Source organism: Scyliorhinus torazame, chromosome 2 (assembly GCF_047496885.1).
Source record: "Scyliorhinus torazame isolate Kashiwa2021f chromosome 2, sScyTor2.1, whole genome shotgun sequence".
Classification (NCBI taxonomy): Eukaryota; Metazoa; Chordata; class Chondrichthyes; order Carcharhiniformes; family Scyliorhinidae; genus Scyliorhinus; species Scyliorhinus torazame.
The window spans coordinates 86,017,543-86,030,531 of record NC_092708.1 but is presented as its reverse complement, the minus strand read 5'-3'; the positions used below and the strand labels follow the sequence as shown (position 1 = coordinate 86,030,531).

The 12,989-nt window shown below is 44.8% G+C and overlaps 1 protein-coding gene across 2 annotated transcripts in view; it reads right to left on the bottom strand.

Moving 5' to 3' along the window:
* Nucleotides 1-12,989, bottom strand: part of LOC140389325 (low-density lipoprotein receptor-related protein 2-like) — a 534,533-nt gene that overhangs the window by 440,671 nt on the left and 80,873 nt on the right. For both annotated transcript variants that reach the window (XM_072473491.1, XM_072473499.1), the window contains exon 2: nt 2,832-2,939. In XM_072473491.1, the coding sequence (XP_072329592.1) occupies nt 2,832-2,939 (108 nt within the window). The remainder of the gene's footprint in view (nt 1-2,831; nt 2,940-12,989) is intronic.

Below are 12,989 nucleotides of genomic sequence, written 5' to 3'. Positions count from 1 at the left end.
CCACTAGACAAAGAAAGACAGAAATGGGAGGACAAACTAGGGTCGGAGGTGATGTGAGGATTCTGGCGTGAACTCCACGTCCTCCTGCGCAAGGCTAAGCCTCATGCAATTCAAAGTGGTGCATAGAGCACACCTAACCAGAACCCGAATAGACAGGTTCTTCCCGGAGGTGGAGGACAAGTGTGAACGGTACCAGGGGGGCCCGGCCAACCAAGCCGACATGTTCTGGGCTTGCCCCAGATTTATCGGGTTCTGGACAGCCTTCTTTGAGGTGATGTCCAAGGTTGTGATGGTGAGGGTGGAGCTGTGCCTGAGCATGGCAGTCTTCGGGGTACTGGACTAGCCAGAATTACATATGGGAAGAGGGCAGACGCCCTTGTCTTTGCTTCCATAATCCAGAGAATCCTGCTCGACTGGCGATCAGCAAAACCACCCACAGTTGTGGACTGGCTGGCAGACCTGGTGGAATTTCTCCATCTGGAGAAGATTAAATACGCCATCCGAGGGTCGGACGAGGGCTTCCACAAAGTGTGGGGGACATTCATCAGCCTGTTCGAAACATTTTTTAAAAAATAATAATGAATCGGATTTCAGTAAATGTATTTGGTGAATAATTGGACCAATTCCAGATCAGCAATAGATCTGTGATCTACACTCATTTATTTGATCTGAGTCAGGTGTCAGTATGGCCACTGCAATTAACCTGGAGAAGAAGTAGAAAAATCAGAAAAGGTGCCCTCCTGGTCATAATCAAGAATCCTTTGTCCAAAATGCCATTGCAATCCATGCACATCAAATAAAGATAAGACTGGACTTGGCTGTGGTCTCTGCCACAATCAATAAGCTGGATAAAAATTGTCATAAAAACTCACATGTAAATATTGTCAGCTTTGGCGAGGAACCAAAAGGAAATTATTGCTCATTGTATTTCATCGCAACAAAGGAAATCCAAAGAGATAGTTGGTATTGAAACAATAACTATTCCGAAATTGCATTAGGTACATTCCTGGTTAAATAACAGGAAACCAAAAATTTTCATTCTTCCAACACAATTTTCATAGGTCTTTTCAAAGCAGACCCCCACCCACGCCAAACAAGATTTGTATTATAAGTCGTCAAGGCAGAGAGAGTCAGAGTTGGAGTTCCTGCATTGTCAATTTTGTGGAATCATCAGCGATCCCGTATGGAAAGAAACCACAGGTGCCTGATCTTAATGGCCCAAAAACCCATAGATCTTTGGACACAACATAAATGATGAGATTTGGCAGCACGGTGGTGCAGTGGGTTAGCCCTGCTGCCTCACGGCGCCAGGTCCCAGGTTCGATCCCGGCTCTGGGTCACTGTCCGTGTGGGGTTTGCACATTCTCCCCGTGTTTGTGTGGGTTTCGCCCCCACAACCCAAAGATGTGCAGGCTAGGTGGATTGGCCACACTAAATTGCCCCCTAATTGGAAAAAATGAATTGGGTACTCTAACTTTATAAAAATAAATAAATAAATGATGAGATTTGCCCACCAGTAACCTTCAGTGTTGAACTCACTAAAGTTTGTGTGGAGAACATTTTGAGATTATCATCAATGCAATCCATGTAAGCTTTGACAATGGCAGAGCCTTAGGTGAGATCTTTTGGTCCCATTGATGGTGCACTCCCAACGCAGGCTTCTCGACGTTGTGGGGTGAATTCAATGGGAAATCCCATTTACAACAGCAGGACCAGAAAATCCTGCCACTAGCCAACAATGGGCCTCGTCCCGCTGCCAAGCAGCACAATGTGGGAAGGCCAGAGAATCTCACGATTCCAAGGGAAATGGTATCAGGACCTTTTCAGTAAAAAAGTTCAAAGTACTTCCTAGTTTCTTTTAAAGGAAGCCAAATAGCTGAGCAAACTCTCTTTTACCATTGAAGTTCCAGGGCATGATCTGGGCTTAGACCCACATTTGTTGATCGCGTGGCCATTATATCCTGCTTTGTGTCTATCTTCGTCCCATTACAGTGGTGTCGCAGGAACCAAAGGCCCAGGACTACCCAACCACATCCCACCCTAAACTGCTGACCCGTTCTTGGGAAAGATAGAGAATATTCCCTTGGCATGGTTCTACAGAAATTTCCATGAAAAGGAAGGACCCAGATAGCCTGAGGTCTAATCAGATTTGTGGCTGTTCCACCAGGTCCTGATCAGAGTTGCAGTGAAGAAGGGCTGCAGATTTTCAGCTGCATTATCCACAACCTCCCAAGTTCGGACCAAATACATATGAAAGCTTTATTATGGACTGCTGTCTCAGAAGAAAATTCTAGCAACAAATGAATTCCTAGGAGTGTTTTCTCATTCTTTCATGTGATGTAGGTGTTATTGGCAAGGCCAGTGTTTGCTTCCCATCCCTAATTGCCCATGGAGTGTGTGACTTGCTAGATAATTTCAGAGGGCAGTTAAGTCAACCACATTGCTGAGGGCCCAGAGTCACATGTAGGCCAGAGCAGGTAAATGTGGCAGATTTCCTTCCCTAAAGGACATAATAAGGAATGGTGCAATTTAAAAGCATCTGAATTGCTTAAAATAAAGGGCTTTTATAGAATTACATAAAAAGCATTTCCATCATTGGAATATATTGGAAGTTATTAAAAGAGATTAATGAGCACAAAATACAATATAAATAATATTTTCTCCAGGGCAATTCTGAACAGCAGTGCCCTCTGTAATGAGTTTAAGTGAGTATCAGTTGGCGATTATAGCCATAATAAATGTGTAATTAGTATTTTAATAATCAATAATCAATAAATTCTAACCAGGTCTGTATAATAATCCCGAGGTTTTGACAGCCCCTGTTTACTTACGGCAGTCAAATTCATCAGAATCATCATTGCAGTCAACAACACCATCACACCTCCAGTCTGCAGGAACACACTGGCCATTTTGACAGCGAAACCGGCCTGCTGTGCAATCTGCAATCCAAGGACAAGAGATTAATTACACTGGACCCTTCTTCTTTACAACTTACTGAGGAGGAATGCACCTGCAATATGAGCTGCACGTATTTATTTTAAATAGTATTACACAAACGAAGATGATTCTTATTGTTTAATGTAAATTATGTGAGAGTGTTGCGGCACCATATAATGGAGCACCTATATATTGCACCAGCGAAAATATAGCACCTGCAAAAAGACACAAGTTTGAGTCCTATAGTCAATCTCACTTTAGCATTACACATTAATCCGGATGTTCATGCCTCAGTCCATGTCGGAATGAATGTATGCCAAAACATAAATGGCAGACCCGACCCAGATGGGGTAGTCCCTTTTTTTTTATTAAGGGGCAATTTAACGTGACCAATTCACCTACCCTGCACATCTTTGGGTTGTGGGGGTGAGACTCATGCAGACACGGGGAGAATGTGCAAACTCCACACGGACAGTGATCCGGGGCTGGGATTGAACACGGGTCCTCAGCACCGTAGGCAGCAGTGCTACTACTGTGCTGCAGTGCCACCTGCCAGATGGGGTCGTCCTACCTCCAGTTCCGGCTCTGCGCATTTTCCTCTGTGTGGGAAGGAGTGGAGTATGTTTTGGTTCAAGTTCATGGAAAAGTTGGAAGCGCCAGTATTTGCCGCTCCTTTTCATCATTCTCGACACTGCAGTGAAGGGCTGGAAGTATATCCTTGGCAAAGAATGCTGTTGGAGGCTGAAGGTGGGGCACCTGCATTCAAAGTTGTCCCAAAATGTTTTTAGCTTGTTAAAGTCAATCAATGTGACTTGAATAAACTGTGGTCATACATGTTTTACAACACAAGTGGTCTCCCTTCCGATTGGTTCATGTCCATTTCGTCTTCTTGATGACAGGACACTTATTCCCCATGTATGGCCCACCTACCCTGGCATGCTGCTTAGAGACCTTCAATAGCCATTTCTGCCCTAAAGAAGGTCCCACTTATCTTGCAGAATGCATAAAGCATGGATGTGCTTGCAGCACTGAATCCAGGTGCACGTGTTCACTCAAGGTATTCACAATCGATGCAGTCTCCAGCCATGCATATTTTGTGATGGATGGGGATAGTGGTCTGCCAATGGGTACAGAATGTCCCTCTTGACACCTACTGACTGCACCAAGAGCTCCAGGCCTTCGTCACTGAAGTAATGCATTCTCAATGCCTGGCTCCCCACCGACATTCTCCTTTGGGACATTCTGACATGGCAACAAACAAAGCACATGGGTTGTTATGTATGCTCACATAGTGTGAAAAGTCATATTATTCTCTTGGATAATGGAGCGGCACAAGTGAGTGGGGAACTGACAAGTAGTGTGATGCATGATCAATTACACAAAGACGAGAGTTGAATGCAACTGAGGCTTTATCACACTAAGATGTGTGGCCTCATACAGCAGCTGGCGAAATGGCTGCTGTATGGGGAGCACACATATTTATACTCCGCCTACTGGGCGGAGCCATCAGGCAGGGAACTACCCCCGTACCTGTAGTACAGGGCCTTACCACAAATCACGTAATATATACATCAGTGGTGACTACCACATGGTGCTCGCTATCTGTGTGCTGGATGGGTGTCATTGCTGTGGCTGTCTGCACATCAGCATAGCAAAAGCGATCAATGAGTGGCTTTAGGCCATGAGTTACGTAGGAGCAGCGCAAACACATGCTAGGACAGGAATGGATGAACGCTGCAAGAGGTAGTCACATGAGAAATGAGGGCAGCCAGCAAGGGCAGCTTTCACAGGGTAGGCTCCCTCTGGACCAACCTTACCACAGTTAAAAGCATGTAACCATCACATAGAAATGTTCACTGCTGGCCTGACAAGGGTCAGAGATGACTTCACAATATTGGGTCAGCTATCTCCTCATCAATCTCAACTCCCAACAGTGGCATTGGAAGAGGGCCTGTATATCACAATGTGATTTGCCCACATCCACATAGGGGAGGCACTGGCATGATGGCATTATCACTGGACTAATAGTCCAGACTCCCAGAGTCATGCTCTGGGGACTGGGGTTTGAATCCTGCCATGGCACATGATGAAATTTGAATTCAATTTTTTTGACATTTGGAATTAAAAGTCTAAAGATGACCATGAAACCATTGTCGATTGTTGTTCTAATCCCATCTGGTTCACTGATGTCCTTTAGGGAAGAAAATCTGCAGTCCTTACCTGGTCTGGCCTACCTGTAACTCCAGATCCACAGCAATGCCCTCAGGGATGGGCAATAAATGTTGGCCCAGCCACATCGCGCAGCCCACATCCCATGAACAAATTTTTAAAAAGCATCTGGGCCAGCTTCTCCATAGTTGGCAGGCCCAAACGCACCTCCCATCCCAAATCTAGGATCTCTGCCATCGCAGATGCGATTGTGGGGTCAGGAAAATTCCCAACTCACAAAACCAATCACAAAGACAAAAATTGAGGCCATTGTCTTTAAAAACAATGCACAAAAGTGAAAATAGCTACCAGTTGACTTGAGGTACAGTCCAATCCAGGTGCCTACATTCAGACTGTAATGGAGATTGTTAGATGTGTATGTATTAAGCAGTTTTCATTCATCAATAAGGTAAAGCAGAGAGGAATGACAATATATTTGTAGTGAAAAGTTGAAGGTGTGTGGGGATTTTCAGTACCCCTTGAATATTTTTGTGTTGAGACACAAATCTAAGTGAAGCAAGTTACTCCTCCCAAGAATATTTAGCTCACTGCATTTTGGCAGATGTGGCTGGTTCCTTCTACTTTGGCAACTTTGGTAAGGTTATTAAACTTTTTTTGCCGTGCACTACTGTGCAATGAAATGGAGTTGGCAGTGAAAACCTCCTGCCATTGTTGCTGGGCTGTTTTCTATACTGAGCATCATCGAGGGGTTCCAAATGAGAACTCCTTCCTCTGCTTAACTTCTGTTAAAAACAGTTCCACAGCCTCAGCTATGCAGCCTTTCTCGCAAATCTTTTCCTTTCAAGAACTGCTGGAAAACCCTGTTCTTACTGTGCTGCACCTTTAAATCCTTCTGCGGGCCTTTAAATCCTGCGCAGCTCAGAAGTATTTCTCACTACAATGGCAAGCTCCCAATGAGTGGCATTCCTGATGTCAGAAGCTCATGCATATTCTAAAAATTCTCATTCAGCAGGTAGGAATCTTACTCTATTAACTTCCCTCTTTTACTCTTTACCACAAGCAAACAGTCGAGTGTCTATACCAGTTGGGCAGAACATTTTGAGGGTTTAAAACTACTTGGCTAAAGAAAGAGAAGTTCACTTCTGAAAAGAAATCCATCAAACAAGTTCCAATCAGTCAAATGTCTCAATGTTTTAAATTTGGAGAAATTCTTCAAAATGCAACTCTTTATTCTTATTTTTCATGCACAGTGCAGCTGTCAATACGAGGTGTGTTACAACAAAGAGTTCAAAGAACAAAGAAAATTACAGCACAGGAACAGGCCCTTCGGCCCTCCAAGCCTGCATCGGCCATGCTACCCATCTGCACTAAAACCTCCTACCCTTCCGGGGACTATATACCTCCATCCCCATCCTATTCATGTATTTGTCAAGATGCCCCTTAAAAGTCACTATCATATCTGCTTCCACCACCGCTTCCGGCAGCGAGTTCCAGGCTCCCACCACCCTCTGTGTAAAAAGCCTGCCTCGTACATCTCCTTTAAACCTTGACCCTCGCACCTTAGACCTATGCCTCCTCGCACTTTTGCACCCTGGGAAAAAGCTTCTGACTATCCACTCTGTCCATGTCCCTCATAATCTTGTAGACCTCTATCAGGTTGCCCCTCAACCTCCATCGTTCCAGTGAGAACAAACCACGTTTTGCCAACCTTTCCTCATAGCTAATACCCTCTATACCAGGCAACATCCTGATAAATCTTTTCTGTACCCTCTCCAAAGCCTCCACATCCTCCTGTTAGCATGCTGTGACCAATATGTCCTTTTGGTCGTGTGGCAACCAAAATTGAACACTACATTCCAAGTGCGACCTAACTGAGGTTCTACACAGCTGCAATATGACTTGTCAATTTTTATCTCAATGCCCCGGCCAATGAAGGCAAACATGCCCTACGTCTTCTTGTCTACCATCTTACCTGCGTTGCCACTTTCAGTGACCTGTGTACCTGTCCCCTAAATCCCTCTGCCTATCAATACACTTAACGGTTCTGCCATTTACTGTATATTTTCCATCTGTATTAGACCTTCCAAAATGCATTACCTCACATTTGTCATGTTGTCAAGGATATGAAGCAATTTCCTTCCTTTGCAATAGTTTAGCTATGTAACAATATACATGAAAGGCACAGCTTGCCAAATTATATGGTGAACAAGGTGCCTGCACTCAACCTTGGAAGATTACCCCAGTACTGGTAGCTCTTGAATTTGCACAGTTCTGCATAGGGCTGGATTCTCTGGCACCCGCCACTAGTAGCAGAATTCCCGATACAGCGGAGAATCCAGCGGGCACCACATTCTGCGGACCCGTGTGATTCTCTGGTCCTGTGGGCTGAGCGAGATTGATGCGGGTTTGGACAAGCGTGGCCCTAACACAGTGGACCTTGCAGTGGACCAAGGAGGTAACTCATTAAAAGAGTTGCCCCAAAGACCATCGGAGGGCCACCTTCCCCCCCACAATGCAATACCTACCCACCCCACCCCCATCAGAACCCTCCCTTCAACCCCCCATCAGAGACCCTCTAATTAAAGAGACCCCACCAGAGACCCCTAATTAGAGAGACTCCCACCAGAGATGTTCCAATAAGAGAGACCCGTGCCTGGAAGGCCCCCATATAAGAGAGATTGCTGCCTGGAATCTAGAGAGCAGTCCTGACAGAGGCAGTGAAAATAATCACTGCTTCAAAACTCACCGGGGCAATACAGCTGCTGGCCCAGGCAGAGGAAGCAGCACCTGTCAATGCTTGGAAAGAGAACACAAGTCAGCTGGGTTTAAATCCCTCAGACCTTTGATCTGCAAGCCTTTCATTCACTTCTCTGTGAAATTGCTTTCGCTAGTCTGTGATTGACAGCTTCCACACACACCCAGCTGTCTGCATTGTTTCATTCATTTCCCTTCATGCTCGAGTGGCTTTGATGTACCCAGCTATGAAATTAACTATAATGCTTATAAACATTTAGGTATGATTAACAGCTCCTGCACCACATCAATTTCAAGTGCTTTGTTAGTTTCACGGGGTTGAGGGGGTGGGGTGCTTCAAAGCCTGAAGGAAGAAGAATGAAACAATGTAGACAGTTGGGTGTGTGGTAGCTGCCAATCGCAAATTCAAGCAATTGCACAAAGATGTGAATGAAATGCTTGCAGATCAAAGATCTGAGGGTTTAAACCCAGCTGACTGTTTTTCTCTTCCCAGGAATTGACATGTGCTGCTCCCTCTCCCTGCACCAGCAGGTGTATTGCGCAGGTGAGGTTATAAAGCAGTGATTTTTTTTTCACTGCCTCTCTCTGGACTGTAGCTTCCAGACAGGGCTCTCTCCTTATGCGAAGCTTCCACGCAGGGGTACCTCGTATGGGGAATCTCTGGTGAGAGTTTCTCTAATTAGGGGGATCTCTGGTGGTGTTTTCTCAAATTAAGGGGCCTCTCTAATTAGGGACTCTCTGGAGGGGGAGAGGAGGGTTGATGGGGTGGTCGGGTCACCCCTGTACGGTGGGGAAGGTGACCCATAAAATCCCGGGGGGGGGGGGGGATTTAATCCAGTTTTACCAACGCAGACAATAAAACTGAAAAATAATGAACTTAAAATAATTGATTTTAAAGTAAAATAAATGATCTGCTCTATCGTTTTAATCATTAACTATTACCCTTCAAAACATTTATTCATTGTCATTGTGCATCAGGTGTGGTGTATATTGTGCGCACGGTGTTGGACGCTGAAGTTTCTTCACTTGTTACTGATGAAATTAGGGCCAGCATTTTCTGCCCCCGTCATGGTGGGATCCATCTTGGGAGATTTGACAGCCCAATCAAAAGTCCATTGACTTTCAGCGAGACCTCAAAATTCCACCCTAGAAGTGGGAGACAAATTAGTTTAGGCTTGTTTTTGTTCAACTCTCTTGTTTGAAATTGAGCTCAATGCCTCATCTGAATAATTCCATTGGGCTATAGTCATCTGTTGGGTTTCGTGAGGCAGTTCATCAATTTCCTGTGAACAAATTTGGGCTCACTGTGACATTGATGGTGGCCATCAAATAGTTCCTGGGAGAACAGAGAGGCACATAATCCTTAATGTCTAACCTTTAAACCCTTAAATAGACACTGGACTCTTTATGCAGACAAATATGGGTTCTAACATCTGATTAAGGTGGTCACCGGGGATGTCAGGGACGCCGAGGACCCAGGTTCAATCCTGGCCCTGGGTCACTGTCCATGTGGAGTTTGCACATTCTCCTCGTGTCTCCATGGGTCTCACCCCCACAACTCAAAGATGTGCAGGTAGGTGGATTGGCCACGTTAAATTGCCCCTTAACTGGAAAAAAAAGAATTGGGAACTCTAAATTTTTTAAACAAATAAATATCACTTAGAATTTTCCCAAAAATTGAATTCTAAGTGAAAGAATTTTCTGCAAAGTTATCATGTTCAATCTAACGAATAACAATAATCTTTATTTTCACAAGTAGGCTTACATTAACACTGCAATGAAGTTACTGAGAAAATCCCCCAGTCGCCACATTCCGGATCTTGAAAGAACTTGAAATTCAAAATTCAATGGCTTAAGTCAGTGGCTTTATTGATGCAGATGGTTAAGCAATTGCCTGCCCTACATATGCCCTTCTTCCATCGGGCAGGAGATACAAAAGTTTGAGAACACGCACGAACAGACTCAAAAACAGCTTCTTCCCCATTGTTACCAGACTCATAAACGACCCATTATGGATTGACCTCATTAACACTACATCCCTGTATGCTTCACCCTATGCCGGTGCTTATGTAGTTACATTGTGTACCTTGTGTTGCCCTATTATGTATTTTCTTTTATTTCCTTTTCTTTTCATGTACTTAATGATCTGTTGAGCTGCTCGTAGAAAAACACTTTTCACTGTACCTTGGTACACATGACAATAAACAAATCCAATCCATCCCTACCTATGCCCTCTTCACTATTGTTCTACGTGCAATGCATTGACTTTGTACTCCAGTAAATTTTGGAATACATTCACAGCAGGAGATCACAAACTGAAACAACATGGGCGCGATTCTCCACCCCCACGCCGAAGTGGCCACGCCGTCGTGAACGCCGTCGAGGTTCACGACGGCGCGGAACGGACCCGGTCGCGACCGATTCAGGCCCTGACAATGGGCCAGTATCGGGGCCGCGTCATCCTCCCGCGCGAGGCCTTGTCAACCGCGTAAAAGCGGCGCCGATTAGATGACGCGGCCGGCGCCGCATAACGGACGTCATCCGCGCATGCGTGGTTGCCGTCCTGTCCACATCCGCCCCGCAAGAAGATGGGGGACGGATCTTGCGGGGCGGAGGAAGGAAGGAGGTCCTCCTTCAGAGAGGACGGCCCGATGATCGGTGGGCACCGATCGCGGGCCACCCCACATTCCAGGAACCCCCCGGTGCAGGATCCCCCCTCGCCCCCCCACAGGCCGCCCCCCCCCAGCGTTCACGCACCGCCCACGACTGTAGCGACCAGGTGTGGACGGTGCTGGGGGGAACCCGCAGTTTTGGCCTGGCCGCTCGGCCCATCCGGGCTTCAGAATCGCGGGGGTGCCGGAGAATCGCCATTTTGGGTATCTCCGGCGATTCTCCGGCCTGTGGCCCACGAAACTCGACTGGCCCGTTCCCGCTGCTCGGGAGAATCGCGGGAGGGCGTCGGTCCGGCGGCCCTGGAAATTTCGGCGGCCCAGGCGATTCTCCCAACCGGCGTGCCGCGCCCCATATGTCTTAACTCAAAGAATACGCTAATTCTGGAAATGATGGGTCAACAGTTATGCACTGCACTACTTTTCGGTGCATTGTTGTAAACTAATAGCGGAGTGCCATTGACTCCCTTGTCTGAAAGATTGTCGCACGACAATCACCAGGCAAGAATGTTCCCTTCCAGTCGGGGAACACTTCAGCAGTCAAGTGCATTCAGCCTCTGATCTCCGGGTAAGCGTTCTCCAAGGCGGCCTTCAGGCCGCGCAACAACGCAGAATCGCCGAGCAGAAGCTTATAGCCAAGTTCCGCACACATGAGTGCGGCCTCAACCGGGACCTGGGATTCATGTCGCATTACATTCATCCCCTACCATCTGGCCTGTGAAATCCTACCAACTGTCCTGGCTTGACACGATTCACACCACATTAACCTGGGGTTACCCCATCTCTGGATCTGTAAAGATTTAATCACCTGCTAATGCTCGCATTCCAAGCATTGTCTGGCATCTTTGAATCTGTCTATATATATGTTTCTGGAACATACCTCTTCATTCACCTGAGGAAGGAGCAGCGCTCCGAAAGCTAGTGACATCGAAACAAACCTGTTGGACTTTAACCTGGTGTTGTAAGACTTCTTACTGTGCTCACCCCAGTCCAACGCCGGCATCTCCACATCATGAAAGTATAAAATTATAGATGCAATGAGTTATATTCCTAACAGAGCACTGCTGAATATTGTGACATGACTGCTATGTTTCATATGTAACAAAGGAAAAAAGTCTGTTCACTTTGCAAGTTTCAGTGACTATTTTGCAACCATAAATATATGTTCACCATCCTATTTAGTCAAAGAAACTTGAATGACTATTTTAAGTATTTGCCTTTGCTTTTTGTTTTATTCATGGGATTGGTCATGGCATGTTTATTAACAGTAAAGTTCCAGTAACATAATGATGCATCTTTCGGGTTGTATGATGAAATTAAAATGGCAAAAATATCATTTAAATCAAGATAGTATCTAGAAAACAGAATTCATACCGCTGGCCTCCAATAATTCTCCCATTTCATTCCCCCTGACTTAACAATGACATTTCTGCAAGTCATCCAGCCTTCATATCATGTGAATACCATTTTCATCAAAACTATTTGGTTTCATTCAATTAAAACCTTAATCTTCTTGGAATGACTTTCTGTCTGCCTTATAGAGACCCAAATTTTAACCAAACAAAGTCCCTACATGCCTCAGCTGTGCAAGATAACCTACAGAACCAAAATCATTTACAGAAACTCAGGCAACATCTTTAATGAAGTTATTTAATACCATTCAGAGCATAACAGGTAAGGCAACCTCTTAATCCTACAAACTCTATTAAGCTTCCAGGGGAGATTATAGTGAAATTCTATCTTAACCACATAAAACATTGAGGTGCTTCACCTTAAGATTTGAGCCACATGGAAGAAAGGGTTTGGGCTAAAGTTCTGGTAAGTAGAAAGCCCCAAATTATTGTTGTCTTTACTTAAAGATGCAGCTATCAAGCAATGTGCTGCAGGCCCATGAACTATGTTTATAAAACCACCTCAATGTTATTTCACAAGATTGGCTCAAAATGCAGAAGACCAGAATCAATGGTATTTATTCTCTGCAAATTAATGTAATTAAACATTTTTTGTGTAGTAAATTGTGAGATGGTACAAAATAGCTACTTTTCTAGATAATTGAATGAATTGAGGGATTAAAATGAAACCCAAATTTAAGTAATTAATCTGATCACAAAATGACAAAACATTTACAGTTAAAGAATGCTACATGGACTATCTTAGTTCAGCTCAGACAAAATTTTCCACAGAAATCCATATTGCAATATCTAATTTGATCGTAATAACTCTACAGTTTTCCCGTATGCTACTCCTCCAGAGATCCACGGAATCGATCATTTTGCTTGATCCAATTCCTGAAATCAGTCCTAAATGCACCTTTAATTGATTTGAACCTGTAGTCCCATATTCAAATCTCATAATTTAACTTAAACCATTTTCTCAGAGTTTAACTGTCTAACAAAGCTCTATAAAATCATTGCTTATGCGTGCCTTTTCAAAGTTGAAAAGCGTAAGCTCCTGCAAGCT